Below are 18,007 nucleotides of genomic sequence, written 5' to 3' on the forward strand. Positions count from 1 at the left end.
ATATTTTCTGTTTACTTCAAGAAAAATGTAGGTTTTCACTTTTGATTTTGCATTTCCATTAACGTACTATTTTAAAAGAATGTAAAAACTTTTTTTGTCTCCAAATTAAGGTATTTCTGTGAAAGTTTTGCTTACAAACGAAATTGAAGAACAAAACTAAATTGTTGAAAAAGCCGCATTGCGGTACATTCCTCCGTGTCCTAAAAAATTTGTCCCGAATGTATGACTATAATGTTAGCAAAAGAAAAATGAGCTAAAATGACAGAAAATGTTGAACGTGAAATAAAATCGGAAAAAAAGTGACACACTATATGTGTTTTTGTCACAAGCATATATTTCTCATTATTGAAATTATGAAATTCTAACTAAGAAGTTAAACATCATTTATACGAAATCCAGCGTCTTATAAACTCGGCCAATGAAGAGTTAAAGATGTGGTTTAATCAATTAATAACCAGGAAATTAAAACCTTTTTTGAAATTTTGAAGACTGAATGATAAGGAAGTAAAGTATTTCTATTATCAAAACTAAACATTTTTGAACAAATCGTTCAAATTATTGAAACACATGGTGAGGAACTAGACTAAGCTAAAAACCGCATGAAACCTAAATCTGGATCATGTTTCCAAAGAACTTCCCTGTATTCAATTTAATCTAGTATAATATTTGGCAGAAGTAGACATTGAAATGTCTGAGAAACACGTCAAAAATTTGTATTTTGACCCGATCAAGCCCGTCATTTCTTTAACATGGAGGGAGGGGGGAGGAGGCGAAGCAAAGGGAATGTACTCAAAAAATGTTATTTTAAAAACAATAAAACACGAGCAAGGAAACTTTTTCATTTGTACAATGTATATCTCAAAAGGGGGGGGGAATCCCCTCCTAAGACAGATCTTTGCAAAAAATATTACTTGTAATATTAGTTATATATACCATATTCAACTTCTATTCAATTACCCTTTCATGAAAAGGAATAGTGTTGGAGATACAGCTGAAATAAATCAATAATCTGCATTTTGAGCCCCCTCTTTGCCCCCCTGTAACTCCCAAACCCGATGCTCAAACTCTTGGGACTTTTTGGTACGTTATCTCCTCATGATACTGAACAACTTGGTATAGGTGCACATTCTTTTTTTTGAATGTCCGGGTCATGACCTAATTTGACTGGACTATTTTATAACTACCTCATCTACAACATGGTGGACTAGTTTGAAAATCTTGCTTTGTCTTTGACTATAATGCTTGTTATTTCTGATAGACTTGAGAGAATCTTCTTAGTTTCGAATGGTGATAATATTGTAAATTAATTGTACTTTGGTTAGCATTTAATTGTTTTCCCTAAAATATGCGATCCTTATTTGAGAAATTTTTTAATATTTTAGAATCAAATTTAAAATTTTTACTATTATTTCATGTTTATTCTAAGAAAGAAGGAGGAAAACACTCACGCAGAAAATTCCAAATAATGCTTGAAAAGTTTAAAATACTTTATAGCTGAAGGGCGATAAAAATTAAGTATTTGGCATTTGTAAATACATTTCCTATTACTCTTACTATTACCGTTATAATCGTCATAGGTATTACTATTATTATTACTCTTACAGATTGATTTGGCAATAATTAAAAATTTTCATTTTGTTTCAGAATTCAAACTGAACAAACTGTTTTAGAATTCAAATTATGCTGATGTTTTTCAACTTTAGTGTCCCTCAGAAAATTTTATAGTTAGAGTATATACTGAAATGCTTAATAAAATGAGAAAATCATTTCAATCTTTTTAATGACGGCAAATAATTTTATCTTTAAAAAAAAAAAAAAAACGTTAATACCTTTGAAGATCAAAATACATGATAATACAAACCATACAAACCATTTTCAAAGTTTGATACTGAAAATGTAATATTGTGTAGAATATTATTTCGTGTTTCTTTGTTCTTCCTAAATGGGTTGATTTTGCTATTTCGAGTTAAAATATTAATTTTAACATACAGATGTTCAGTAAAGTACTTGTTCGTTAAATATGAAACATGTTTTGATGTTTGTTGTGCAGTGCAATTTTTTTTGTACGTGCGGGGCAAAGTAAACGGGACATAGTTATTTCATTTATTTATTCATTTATTTATGAATTTATTTACATAGCCATTGCTCTTTATTCATTTATTAATAAATTCTTCAACATCTTTTTTTCTTATTTATTATTCATCATTTACTAATTTATTAATACATTTACTTAATCAGTCATTAACTTATTTATTTTTTGTTCATTTATTAATTATTATTTAATTTATTTTGTCTTGTACTCACTCGTTTTTTTTTCTGAAAAAAAATAAATTAAATATTGAAAAATATTCTAACTATTACTTTCCCCCACGGCATGAGGCAAAGTTAAATTTTTTCACTTGCATTTTAAGGTTGAAATAAGCTGATAAAAATGAAAAAGATCAAGCTATATTTTAAAATATTCAATTCGCTCATTATGTACTGTAATTTTTAAATTATATTTCCAATTTGTTAATTTTTTTAAAATGTAATTTTTCTCAACTATTACACTATGATCCATATTTCCTTTCTACTTCTAAAACAGTCATTACTACAAACTCCAAGTAATTTCTGCTAGAGATGCATGTCTTCACTTGGGGGAGGGGGGGGGCGACATATATTTCAGAAACAAAGAAGCGATAGGTTTTAATTTAACCCATCACAGTTCATCACTCTTTTGTATATATTTATTTTCTTTCTTTTTTTGTTTTTTTCCCCTTATTTCTTTTTTAAATCACAGAAAAATGGCTTTAAAAAGTATATTTTGATTTAAGTAAAGTTCAAGTAAGATTAAGTGGTTCAAATAACCTTTTGCCAACACTGAGCTTTAACTGAAAACACAATCAGCACTTTTTTAAGTCATTGAAAAATGAAAAATATTGGCAGAAATGTCTGTTCATGTAGTAAATGTTTAATTTTCAGAAAAATAAAAGTAAGAGTTTTTAAGCTTACAAAACTAAACAAAACGTTCAGTTGCAGCTAATGCTGAAGAAAAAAACTTTTTTTTTTCATTTTCATCGGAACTAGAGCTGCTTTTTTCAAGTTAAAAATTGATATAATCCCCTGTTCTGTGAAAACAATTTCAATCATAGAAAACAATATAGCTTCAATTCTCCTCTTACAGTAGTGTGAAAGCGTTAATTGGGTATGTTGCCACATGCGTTAACGCGGCATTGAAGGATTAAATATGAACTTTTTGTAAAAGAATGTACACTCAGGCGTGTGCTTAACATAATGAAAAAAAAATCCTCGGTTTTTGAAGTTTTTCTGCGAACTTGCTTTAACTATGAAAAATTATTGCTTAACGCATTTGCTAAAGCGAAAAAGGCAAACGCTAAAAAGCTGAAAAAGAAAGCGATCACTACAAAACATACCACAAATTTATTGCGGCAATTACGCAAATAGATCAAGATAGGTTACAGTAGCTAATAATTTTAAAACGATTGACATCACAAAGGTTTTGGAAAACCGCCATAAACTTGCCGCACTCATTTCCCAGCACGTCGCCGAATGATAATCGCCGCTGCAAATAACGATTTTGTTTACGCACCTCTTTAATAGATGAAGGTCAATGTCACCAAGTTCTGGTCAAATCAGGTTTCGAAGAAAACTCAATCGATTTCGGTTTTACCTGTTTGCAAAAATATTCATGGGAGGTCCTGTATTCAGGCCGTGGCCCTGGTGTATCTGGTTGCTAGGAAATTAACCATTTTTAGTGATGCGTTCGCTACGGATAGTTGACAAGGGAGTCAATGTTCCAAACGAATCAATTAAGGATGGGCTTTCTTGGTAATCTTTTCCGAAGAATGTCAGAGCTTCTTTTATTGGAGGAAAATCGATACGAGACATCGGTGTAGATAGGTTCGGTGACCTATATGATCTTAACAGGAATTTGCGCTTTTGAGGAAAAGCTTCCTCTTGGCGATCGGAAGTTATTTTCCTTGAAGGACTGCAGTCCATAATGGAAGGTAGTAATATTTTCTCTCTTTGATCGGTTAGGATCTCATTAAAACTGGTATGTTTTTGTGCATTGCAAAATGTGTCTTTTAGTTTCTTGATATTTTTTGATGAAGCAAATCAGTTAATAGTGTATAGAATAGTGTATAGAATCAATGCAATTTGATGATCGTCTAATGTATGTAAAAATTTCTAAATATTTCATAATGAAGCATTAATTCCATGGGCAACTTCAAGTGTAACAATGTAGAATGAAATATATAATACATGTCGTTTCGACCTCTGCATAGATATACAATACTTTTTTAATTGACGTTTCTAACTGTTTGAATTGTTTGATTTCATGTTTTAATAACATGCTCAAAAGAAGTTTATGTGTAGTAATACTAAATTTTGTGTAACTTATCTGTATTTTCATTTAATTTAGTCTCCAGGGCCCACTTTCAGATTGTCCAATTTGTATTGACCTCATATGGCGGTGGGTGTGGGGGAGGAGACGTGCCGTCAATGTTCTAGGTGGAATGCAGATCCAGGCAGGTTGAGAACCCCTAGCTTGTGGAATCTTAAATGGTTTTAATGATGTCGATATGCTGAATCCGAAATTTCAATCCGTTTACATCTCTACTTCAGATTTACTCTCAAAATCTGTGTACATGTATTGTATAATTATATGAATTTCTTCACAAACGCATTAAGAAAGTTTTTTTTTTAAATAATTTTATTTTTAATGTACACAATTTGCTGAATTTAGTTATGTAGTTGCTCTTTGAAGATACAGAATTTACGCTGCGAGGAAAATAAAATAAATTTAAGGGGGGAGGAATAAAATAAATTCAATGCAGAACAAAAAATATATTTCGATAATTTGTTTTGAGGACACAGTAAAAAAATATTTCATTCTATAATTACCACATAATAAAGTAACATTTCAAGAATAAACATACATTTGAATGAATTACTTCATAATAAAGTCAGATTTCAGGAATAATCTGAACATTTCAAGAACTTTTATGCAGAAATGATCATCTGAAATATTTTGTTTCTGCAGATTGCAGAAACAAAGCAGCGTCGTTCATTATTATTTTTCGAAATTTTAATGTAATTTTAAAATTACGATATTTAAAAACTTTTTGACGAGCGATCGGCATTTGGATTTTTAAGTGTTGTGAAATTTTGCAAAATCAATTAAAGAAAACGAGATCGACTTTGTTACGTGCAGAAACTTATTAACCAATAAGAACATTTTAGCCTTTTGATTTAAATGATCCATTGATGAGTTATAAGGGGCATCGAAATTTTTTTTTATTTCTTTGAGACGTCCACGGAGAGTCGCCGTCAATGACTCATTTCTTTCTAAAACTCTTGAAAATTACATAGAATATTCTTCAAATGTTACCTGATTATGTAGTGCTTATAGAAATAAATATAGATTAACTGGGTCGTTCAAAAATGTCAGAAATAAGCTTTATTCGCATCGAATTAACATTGCTCACCCCCTCTCTTTAAAAAATAAATGGTGCGTGATGGTAACTTTTAGTCTTCGAATTCGATTTCAGCACGCTAGAAATATCCCCAAAACATTCAAACTTTGTAGGCAACAACTTCATCGCAGGCTCGTGTATTTAATTGCATGTGATTAAAATAATAATTATGAGGTAGGAGATGCGCGCAATATGGGGGTTGGCGCAATATCGAGCAAAATATGTAATATTGGGAGAAAAAGTTTTTTTTTTCGTCAGAAAAGGAAACTTGTGAAGTGAAGTAAAAGTGAAATGATGCTGTGTATGTGCACTGGTCCTTTTGATTTTGAGTGTCTTTTTCAATTTGTGCGTCTTTTACATCTGAGCTGGGTTCTTTTCTAATGATCGGCGGAAGAGTCAAATGGTAAGTTTGAGGTATCAAAAATTCCTTAAATAGGCTCATATAGAATGCGCTGGTAGTCAGAAAAAGAATATCATTCCTTTAGAGTGCAATTAAAGTACTCTACTAATCGAATCAATTGAACCGGATCCCATTCGAAATTATTGGATTTTTTTTTGTAAAAAAAAGGGGTGTATTTTTATTAATTACTGCATATAGTATGTAGAAAATGGGAGAAAAAAAAGCCTTTTTAAAGAAAGTACTAAGAAGAAAGTACGTACTTACAAGTAAATGCTAATCAACAACGTTTTGACTCACAAAATTAGTAGATTGCTGCATACACGTGTTTTGAGGTTTCAGGGAACCTCTTTTTCAATGCAAATAGTGTGCTTTTGGATGAAAAGACTTTCGGTAAAAGCAACGTGAATGAACAGTAGACAGTGTATAGCAAAAATAATAAAATAACGAAATAAACAAGACAAAATGGAATTGAGAGCCGAAATTTATTACATGATTCTTTTCGAGGAAAAACAGTAAATTCCATCAAAAATATCATAATAAGAAATTCTGATGGCAACATGAAATCAGTAACGAATAAATTAGCAATACATTTATGTTAGAAAAAATTGTAAAAATTTAATTCTTCTTAATTATTTTTATTTGTCTTTCCATTTCTCATTTTATTTCGCAAATATTTATCAATTTGTTTTGCTGTCTCCAAAACATTTTCAGGTTTTGGCTTTAGTTTGTTAGTTCTGTTGTTTGTTTGCCTTTTGCTAAATGTTGCAATTAAATGTTTGCAATTTTTTCTAACATAAATTTATTGCAAATTTATTCATTAGCGGTTTCATTTTGCCAGCAGACTTTCTTATTATGGGATTTTTGATGAAATTTACTGTTTAACGGTTTTTCTCGAAATGAATCATGTAATAAATTTCGGCTTTCATTTCCATTTTTCTTTTTTATTTTGTTAATTTGCTATTTTTGCTATTCAGTCTGTCTACTGATTATTCTCGTTGCTTTTACCGGGCATCTTTTAATCCAAAAGCTCCCTATTTACATTGAAAAAGAGCTTCCCTGAAACCTCGAAACACGTGCCTGCAGTAATCTGCTAAATTTGTGCGTGAAAACGTTGTTGATTATCATTTACTTTTCCGCAAAAAGGTATTTATTTATTTCGTACTTACAAGTGTTGCACATTAGTATATTATGTAGGTACATTACTTTAAATTGAAATTCATAACTCGGTGAAAGCAATCCACGTGGGTAACAGCGCATAGACAGGATCATTATTTTTTGAATTGCAGTATGTCTCCATTTTTTTTTTTAAATTGAAACTCTGAAAACGATTTAGATAGTATTTCGGATAGTAGGAGCTCGGATAGTTGGAGTTCCATTGTAATTGATTTATTAAATGCAAACAGCAACTTTTTTGGTACCCCATAATAATGGCCTGAGCGTATAAACAATTATTTTCCCGGATTTTTGAAAAAATTAAAATTCATCGGCGAAATTATTAGTTTAAGCTTTTAAACTGAAATAATCCTAAACCCATTATGATGTATTTCATTTTTCGTTCAATATTGTTAATTTTTCTTTAATCACAATAGTTGTAGCGGGAAAAAAAGTTCTCTATATTCGGTGCTGTCACCCAGATCAGGTATAGAATTTTCAGAAGAAAAGCAATGTTGAATCAAGAACAAGCAAAGATGCCCCTGATTAGAATACAACTCTTCCCGACTCTCAATATTTGTCGAACATATGATATTCTACTTTGGTTCTATTTTGGAATTTTCAATTTTTCCTTTATCTGATACCCAAAAATTTTCCCTTCGCTTTAGTAAAGTTCATTTTAATTCCACTTTTTAAAAATGTGTTGATTATTTTATTTTATATTGGAAAAACTTTGTAAACCACCGTGTTTCATATTTCTTATCAAAGTAGTCTTTGAAACTTGGTTGAAATTTATAGATTGTCGATTTCATTTAAATTATATCAAATAAGTAAAATTACATAATTTTGTAAAACACTATTATTAAAAGAAATGGAAAAAACGCCGTTAAATGTTTTTGTGAAATTTGTAGCATTGTACCTTAAAATAGGTTTTCCAGTAAATTAAGCATTCAATAGTTCGTTGATGTTTAATTTAAAGGAGGGAGCTTAGGTCCAGTAAATTAGATGAAATGAGATTTTGTCATTTAACTTTTTCTAATGTCTGGTTACAGAATATTCGTTTCCGAATTATAGAAGACATAGCACACATCATTTTAATTTTCTATTTCACTGATGCCAAATTGTTTTTTATGATTGTTAGAAGCTTTTGTTGGGCCTTATATTTTAATTATCATTCTTATCATAATAATAATAGTAATAATAATAATAATAACAATTTTTATTATGAATATTTATCATGTATTATTTATTATCTGTCATCTATTATTGACATTGTTATCTTCTTATTATTATTATTATTTATCATGTACTATTTAATATCTATCATTTATTATTGATATTGTTGTTATTTTTTTACTATTTATCGTGTATTATTTATTATGGATAATTTATTATCCATCATTTTTTTAATCATTAATACTATTATATTATTGTTACTAGTGTTATTATTATTATTACTATTATTATTGCATGATTTTTATCATTATCATTAATATTACTATTATTATGATCATCATTTAGTATGTATTATTTATTATTATTAATTTATTATTATTATTGTTATTATTGTTTTATTGGTATTATTATTGTTGTTTTACTGTTATTATTATTATTATTATCATTATTATTATTAAATGTTCGGATAAGGTCAAAGTTTAATTCCTCAACCATCTTACTTTTTTCTAGTCAAAATTTGTTAACAAAAAAATCAACAACTACATATTATCAAACGTAACTTTTCTTTCACACGATTTCAATCTCAGTGGTTCCTCTCTGTCATTCCACCGAACAAATCGATACATTGCGATTGGTTCGGCTGCCCCAACACAATCCTACCCGAAGTCATCACTGCTTCCCCTTTCACGTGACAGCTGGAATGTTATTAATGTGTTCTGCTGAGCCGTGAATCGGACAAGGAAATTCATTACAAATGCAATCCACGAGAGCTAGAAGTTCAGTGCCCTGTAAATTTCTACTGGTACCACGATTTCAGTTGCTCGTTATTTGATTATTTTCTGCCCTCAGCTACCGTTTGTTTCATTTCATTATCGTCTCAATTTTAGGCAAATAAGCATAGTAACTAAAAAGAGAGCATTCGTTCATATCTTCATTAGAGACATAAGTACATGTATTACCGTCATTTTTATGACATGATTTATCCAAATTCGTCAGTTTCAGAACTTTCTGTTGCATAGCAAATGGTTTATGTTTAGATATTAGACTAAAATAATTTCTAAGTTTCTTAATGGAGCGGACAATCCTGCAATTTCAAAGGTATGGAAACAATGAATGTTGATCTATGTAGCTGCTCAAAATAATTTAATGCAAATATTTATGGTAACAAATTGTTGATGGTTTTTAAATCATAGCTCGAAAAGTAAGTGTTTTGGTGATTTTAAATAAGTTTATCTTCACATATATGTATAATATTATCTCGTCAACTGCCCAAATTGAAAAAAAAAAAAAAATGCAGAAAGTTCTTCTCGAGTTACAAGGAACCACTTTTTAATGTAAAAAAGGACTGAGCTTATAGATGAGCAGATAAGTTTTTTAACATTGTTGTAGACAGTTTTGCTTGTTTATTTCTTATATTCCTGTATGTCTGAAATATAAAATAAATAAATGGTTTTTAGTTTGATAAACTTATGTTAGTACAAGAATATACTAGTGATAAACAAGTTTTCTTTAACTAACTGAACTTTTATTTCTATACATCACACATTCACACTGCTTTTTATAAACATACTAGCTGCGAGCCCGGCGTTGCACGGGCTCCCTTAAAATGAAAGAAATGTCCTGTTGATGTTTTTGTAGCACTCTGACATCAGTTTCTAACGCGTTAAGGAACAAATAAATGGGCGTAATGCAGGGTTTGCAAAACACCAGTAAAACATATTTTTGGCAAAAATCTCATTAACGCTAATAATAGATATGAAATATACAAATTATCAGTATTTTCGATTAGCACAAAAGATGAAAATATATGCATTATCAACTATAATCTGTGCTCACGTTAAACTGAATTACATCTGATAGACTATATCTGAAATATTTATGTACAATAACAATCAGATCTTTTCATAAAATGACACGTATTGCTTGGTTTATTACGTGAAACTAATGCATCAGGACTTAAAAAATACCAACAGGCATTAATTTAATACCAAGTCATGAGATTCCAACTAAGCTTTAGCTAAAATAATTAAAAGCAAGCTTTTTTGTTCAACTCTGTTTCATTTAAAGAAATCCACACAATCTTAATTTATCGTGTTCTTTTCACTATACAAAATGTATTTCAGAAGTAAAAACAGAAAGGAAAAAGAGAGTTATTATAATTCGAAAACTGGCCCACGTGAAGGGAAAAAGTCCAAGAAAATAAACATAGTTAATCGCACATCCTAAATTTACCAAAATAAGAGACTGGTAATGATAAACTTACACTATAATAAATAAATATAACTGAAGAAATAACTTTCATGTGCTGAAAAGAGTTAAAAACATAGGCGGTAGAAAATAAAAAAGGGCAGACGATAAATAAAGGTTATGTCCGAATAGAGCGACCCAGTTGGTTGCTTTGATTACGCCCGTCCCACTGAAACAATTGTTAAAATACTACTTATTAACACAAATGTAAAATGGCTACAGAAAGAAATAGAAATCATTGCTTAGAATAAAAGAGAAACGAAGCTAATTTCTCTATATACATAAATGGCTACTTCTGTATGTATGTATGTATGTTCGAGGTAAACTTCAAAACTACTGGACAGATTTTAACCATTTTTTCACTACAGATAGCTACATTATCAGGGAGCAACATTGGCTATAATTTATTCCTAAAAAACTTAGTTTAAAAAAGTTATGATGGAAAATACAGTAAATTTCATGTAATTACCCCCATTAAATGATTAAATATAAAACACATTGTTACAAAAATTTGTTGCCAAACAACAGCAATATTAAAAGTAATTATAAATGAAATTTTGAATCATGGCTTCCCCGGAGCAAACATGAGTTTAAAGGCATTTAAACATTGGAAACTCTACTTTTTGCACACTTAGGGAAACATAGAGAGCTTTTTTCTTTCTTTTTTTTCCTTTTTGTGTGTGTGTGTACTATTTAATTAAATAAAGCTGAGGTTTTTTTAGTGATCTTTTTTATTTTGTTAGTTCATGTTTTGGAAATTCTTCAATTTTTATATGCTTAAATTCTTGCTTTCGTTTCTAAATGAAGACTCGTTTGTTCTTTATACTTATTGCTATTTTACGTTTATGGGTAAGGAAGAAGTTCGAAATTATTACTTACCCAGGCAACGCTGGGTATTTTTGCTAGTTTACAATAAATTTCTAAACCAAAAAAAAAAAAAAAAACTTTAAAGAGTAGTTTTAGAATTCATATATCAGAATAAAAATTAATTAAACTAACTTCAAATAAAATTCTAAGTGGAAACGTTGTCTTAAGATTTTGACTGCAGCCAAAAAATTCCTTTTTAAAACAATTATTAGAATTTTATTTGCTTAATGCAAAATGGAAACAGGAAAGAAATAAAAATTCCTGAATAACGTAATGTTAATTAACGTTTTAATTAATATCTCCACTAATTAAAGTCAGACAATTACGAGAGCTTAATCTTATTGTTTTCTTTGGAAAATTTTGAATCGATTGGTACCTGGTTTGACTCTTGGCTTGCAGTGATTCTCGAGAAGTTCAATCTTCAGATGGACAGACAAACAGACGCGAACAGATTTTAATGGTATGGATTCCAGTTGTCTTCCTTCATCTGGCATTTTACAAATTGTTATACCAGTATTCGTTTAATTAGTTATACACTAATTATTTAAAACAAGGTATTTTCTGATTTTATTCAGTTTAGATGCACAGATTCGAAATATTTATTCATTTAGCTTATTATGAACTTTCCACTGTAAATTACAATTTCCCAGATTACATAACTTTGGATAAAATGAGATACTCCAATGAAAAAAAGATGAAGATTTATGTTTCAGTCTCGTAAAATAATTTTGTAGTATGGAAAAGGATTTTATTTATCTCCTACAGGCACAAATTCATTCATTCAGGTAATAAAGTTATCACAAAAGAAAAAAGGTATGTTATTTGCTCCGAATCTATCGCAAAATTTCTTACTTTTGAGAGGACTGAACTGTGGTGTATTTCATTTCTATTTTAAGCGATCACTACATGAAATTTTTTGTCTGAAAGAAGAGAAAGATTTGAAAAAATGAAATATTTAGTAAGGGAAAATGGGGCAAAGTGAAATAGTTAAAATAACTTACTTTTTACAAAAGGAACAAATCAAAAATTAATTTTGAAAATTACGGTAAAGAACAATATTTTTGAAAGTATTGAAAATTTATTTTTTATTTTTGGCAGGTAAATGTGTGTCTCCAAAAAAAAAAAAACATTTCTCATTTCTTTTCTTCATGGGCAAAGTGAAAAATAAGATATTATTCTAATGAAATATTTTCTATTCGATTATTAAAGTTTTTTTGATCAAAGAAATGAGTAAATAAAAGATAAATGAATAAATGAAAAGGAAATGAAACAATGAACGAATAAATAAGCAAATATTTGAATTTATGCGGAAAAACAAATGAGTGAATAAAATAGTAAATTAATAAGAAAATAAGTGAACGAATGAACAAAAATGGAAATAATTTAATGAAGGAACGTAAATGAAATAGTAATTAATAAATAAATAACGAATGAGATTTGATAAAGGATTGAATAAGTAAATGAAATGAACTATTTCACTTTGCCTCATCCATTTTGTCCCGCATGCACTTGACTTACTGTACAAAGCTTTTAAAAAATAAATAAGCTTAATATTAAAAATAATGAACACTGTACCAAATTCAGTAAATTACCGTTCATTAGCCAGGGCTAAAGCAGAAATACATGAAATACACCGCCAGCTCAGTCATTTCCAGCCGAGGACCCCTGGCTAATGGGTATGGTAATTTGCTGAATATACCATGCCTTGCCATCAATTTTCGAGTTGAACCGAACCATTGCTTCGGTCACTCGGCTGGTCTGTGCTAATTCTACATTAGCTACCAGTTTGTTTGGCCCTCTTGGCTTCCATAAAAGGTTTTCCATCTCCAGCTCAGTCACTTTCCAGTGCTGGGCTGATGAGTGCTAATAAGCACGAAACTGCTGTCCTCGGCTGGAATAGACTGAGCTGGCGGTGTATTTCACTGTACCAAATATTTGTAGATCTCAATTAATATTTCAAATGTTTATAAGAATGACTTTATCATTTAACTATAACAAAAATACTTACTGGCTTACATCAAAATATTACAATATGAGTATCAATTTTTGAAAATTGCCTGTATTATCAAATTATTTGAATATCAGAGGCTTTTTTTTTGACTGAAATAGACTACATCTGTTACTTCATAGTCAAAATATTACCAGATAGGTGGCACTAAAATCAAAGTAAATATTTCACCATTTCACCTTGCCCCGCTATTTTTCTTTGCCCCCACATTCCCCTACATTAAAATCAAACAATGCTTGAATCGCAGTTAACCTCCTACGTTTAGTAGTCCTTAGATGTTAATTTCAGCTGCTTTTCAAAGCATATCTGAATAACAATTCAAAATCTAATTTTCTTTGCTGTTTTTACAGGTTATGTTTTTTGCTGCTCAATAAACCTCAGTAGCAAAAACCATTTCAACTTCAAAAAAAAAAAAAAAAAAAAAAAAAAAATCTCTTCCAAACAGGAAAAAAAAAGCCGTATTTTTTCTTGAAAATATTACTTTATAAAAACAAATTTTTGAAATTGCGTAATGAAATTAATAAACGACACCCAATTTTTCCTAAAGTAAACGCAACTTTTTAAAAATACTAACATATTTATTTTCATGACTGATTTTAAGGAAACATTTTACTTTCGAATTTTTCAACTTTAGAAAACAAATTCATTTACGCTTATTTTTTGCTTTGCATGTTGAAATTTTATTCTCATATGAAACTGATTTTAAAAATATGAATTAAAGAAAGTATTGCATCTAAAGTATGTACATGAGCACAAAAAGCAATTTTTTTACTATTGAAAATATGATCATAAACATAGTTACATTACGACATAAATATATACATTTGTGCAGAAAGGTAAAATTGAAAAGAAAAACATTTTATTGCACAAAACTTGCAGACTTCATTTACAAATATGTTGCTATTTACATTTACAATAGTTTATAATTACTTGATAAACATATGAGTAGCCTCATAGTTTCTTTTTCTGGTCGAAATATAGTACAGTGAGATAAATGCTTAACGTACAGACCTTGATTTATTTGAACTTCCTGCATCATAGAGCAATATTGTCCATTGCATTGCACGACAAATAAGAAGGTATGGTGATTAAATTCTTCTACATTTTTATTCCATGAATTAAATTGAAGTTTTAAAATTTAACTGAAACCGTTATTCACGATCATAAAAAGCATTTCAAGGAAGTGATATAAGTACAAAAGAGCAAAGTTTTATTTTCTTCCGTCTAGATTCGTTTTACCATAGCCAGAAGTAAAATAAGTGAATGTTGTCTATATTTCGATTTCAATTTCCAGGTTTCAAAGTAATCAGTTACATTTTACTTGCTTGAATAAATTAGAAATTAATTATTCAGTAAAAATTATTCTTTGCGTAATTGTTGCCTAAATACTTATCGAGGAGCTGAAACATTTTCACTTATTGCAATCGTGTAGAAAAAAATTTCGTTCATAGATGGCAGCACTATATTTTAAATACGATTTTTTTGAGAGGAGCCAATGGACGTGGTCTCGGTTTCTCAACCTTTTTACTTTCTTTTACCAAAAAAGAATTGAAATTTTGAATGCCCATTACTTGTAATGTTTATTACACGTTATTTTGTGGTTGATTTTTTTTTTGTAAATACTAAATTTATGACACCAAAGCTGGAGATTTATCCAACTTCATGAGCAGTTTAACAATTTTTCCGCTCTCTTCCGCAAACTTATAAATAATCATTTCACAAGCCGACCGTATCAAAACAAATCTTTTGTTTTCAATCGGTGAGTTTTTAAAATCTTTTTTTCAAGTTGAATTCTACCGACTCTGGTTCGCATTAACTTTTGTCTGCATGGTTTCTTTATAATTCATAAGCAATCTTTATCCTTGTAACTTTTATGAGTTCAAAACCACAATTTCAAACTTTGAGCAGTTTATAGTAGAAGTAATAAAATGGATAAAACATACCTTTTCATTTTCTCCGACCTGTTAGATATGCACGTCCCAAGATTAATTTCTGGATACGTCACTGACGTAGTGTGCACCTTATGTATACGTTGTGTACAGGCTGCGTGCAACTGTTAGAAAATCCCCCGAAGTTTTCGAATAGGATATGAACACTATTTTTTGCTTCTTTCTTTCATTCGCCTTTTGCTTTTCATGATGGCTGAAATTGCGTACATTTGCTTTACAGGCTCCAGAACCGGAACTGTACTTGAAGGAGGGCCACTACACTGGCCCCAGCACTTGGTCTCAGGGGGAGGACAGTGGGCTCGAGGAGAGTCTCGCGGACAGCAACAGTCAAAGATCGCACGATAGAGGTAAGTTATTAAAAGAAGAAGTGTGCGGAATCGAAAAGTAATTTCTGCTTTCATCATTAAATTACGTTTAATGGCGACAATACTGGCACATCTCAAACATTTGAATATAAAAAAAAAGTTTTTGACTTAAAATGAAAAAGTAATGCAATTCTTTGCCATAAAACTTGCACTAAATAAATTTTCATAAATAGTGTGTAGTGGCGTATAAATGATATGAAGTATAACGAGACATCGTTAAAATTTTATCGGAAGAGAATATTTCAAACTTTAACTATTTGGGTTGCAAAAGTCAACCACTAAGCATAACGTCACTAATATTATGCGCGTATTGTAGTGTTTCAGAGCAAATCAGTTGTTATTGTTGTTGTTACTAATACCACTTGGATTATCGAGCCTGAATAGCAGTTGCTAGTCGGTTCAAGGCAATGAGAAACTGTTTCCGAATTATCTCAGACAGCACACGAAGAATAGAAGCACCATCTATCGACATTTTGAATTTTAGAGCCTAACCAAAAGTCGAACAATTCTTGGTTCAGCAAACCCATAGCAAGGACGGATCTAGAAATGTTTCAAGGAGGGGGCGGTTGAGTTTTTAATAGTGCTTTGGGGGAAAGAGGGACTGCCACAGAATTTTCACCAGAAGCAACTGAAGTATCGAAATTTAGTCAAGGAGGTCTCTGAACCTATTTCTTTAACTTTCCGCAGAAAGAGATATTCCAAAATTGTGTTTTAGAACTTCAATTTCGTAATATTTCCGTTGAAATTCTTCAAAAACCTTTCCCCTTAACATCATGAAAGACAATTTAAAATTGTCTTTTTGTAACTTCAATGTCGAAAAATTTCCCAGAGGGAGATTGGAACTCCATTCCTTTCCTTATCGTCTTCAAAAAAAAACCTAACTTTGCGTTTTATGACTTCAATTTAGAAAAATTGCCTGTGCAAGGTTCCTCAAGGGAGGGGCGATCGCCCCCATCGCCCCTCCCTTGTATCCGTCCTTAACCCATAGAGCCATAGATACTGATTTATGTCGAGGACTTAATAACCACGATATATTTTATTTGCCCCGGTCATCTTCAGTGGATAACACAAAGAATATTTGGCCTGCTGACCTTAAACCGTAACTCTTAAGCTACGAGCCCGGCGCCATACCGATCAGGCCACCTCGACCTTACAGATCAGCTACCACTAGTATTGAGTAAAACCTTAAATTTCACCAATGCCCCTTTTGTCACCAGTGATCTATTAGACTAATTAAGTCTAAAACAAATTAAATTTACATTAAAAGATATGTCTTACTTAACCAATATAATCGAAAAAAAATTCTGAATGAGACAGGAATGTAATTATTCATAATTGTTGAGGCTACATTGCTTAGCTCTGAGATCCTTCATAATACTTCCCTTGTGATTAAGGTTGAAATAATGGGAATTGTTTCAAGGTTTCCTTTTTCTAATTTCTCAGAGAATTTTCCTAAAATACCTCTCTTAATATTTTGAATATATGCATCGTAAAATGATAAGCTGTAATCAGAAGCACAAAATATCATCTACTTACAAGAAAATGAGAATATTCTTGACAGTAAGCAATTCTTATAAATTGGGGAATATTCAAGATTTGGCAATCCTATCTAAAACCATTGAGAATGTTATTTAGTTTTATCTTGAATTATTGAAAATGACTTCCTCCTCCTTCCGCGACACTACGGTCTGCTGCTGCCCTATCGGTTTAAAAAATATCAAACCAACCAATGTAATTTGTTAATTTGATCCCGGATAATCGGATATCTCGCCTATTAGAATAATTTTTTGGGGCAAATTGGCTATTCCATTATGCAGATTCGACTGTATCTTGCATGTTTTATGTGCCCCACTGCTAAAGATTTGCTTTTTCTCGTCAAATTTGGAGTTAAATTTAACGAGACAAACAGGTAAAGTTTTGTTTTTAAAACGTACTTTCAATCGTCAGGTATCTCATGGAGTTCAATTTAGTTTTATCTCTCAGTGAATCATTAAATGTGAGTTTTTTTTGCTAGACTTACTATTTACGCTGTCTGTTGTACATTTTTGTTGCTTTTACCGGATGTCTTTACATCCAAAGCTCAATATTTTGCATTAAAGTAGGGGTTCCCTGAAACAACGAAACGCGTGTATACAGTAATCTACTATTTTGTAGTATAAAACCTTTTTGGTTTACTTTTAGTGAAAAGATCTCCGAACAACATCACATTTTATCGCTAATAATACCACGCTCTGAATTTTTGAGAAATTTCAAAGTTAAAGGGATCTTTCCTAATAAAACAATGACTGAAATGGAATCCTGATGCGAAAATGACATGGTGGTCCTTTTAGAATACCCTGGTGGTAGGATATAATGGTGGGGAAACG

At 30.6% G+C, this 18,007-nt stretch overlaps 1 protein-coding gene across 1 annotated transcript in view; it reads left to right on the forward strand.

The window, feature by feature from the left end:
* LOC129221134 (uncharacterized) overlaps positions 1-18,007 on the forward strand; it is a 221,057-nt gene that overhangs the window by 132,953 nt on the left and 70,097 nt on the right. Inside the window, exon 5 of the mRNA XM_054855579.1 lies at positions 15,497-15,623. Within this exon, the coding sequence (XP_054711554.1) occupies positions 15,497-15,623 (127 nt within the window). The remainder of the gene's footprint in view (positions 1-15,496; positions 15,624-18,007) is intronic.

The sequence above is a fragment of the Uloborus diversus genome, chromosome 4, assembly GCF_026930045.1.
Source record: "Uloborus diversus isolate 005 chromosome 4, Udiv.v.3.1, whole genome shotgun sequence".
Taxonomy (NCBI): Eukaryota; Metazoa; Arthropoda; class Arachnida; order Araneae; family Uloboridae; genus Uloborus; species Uloborus diversus.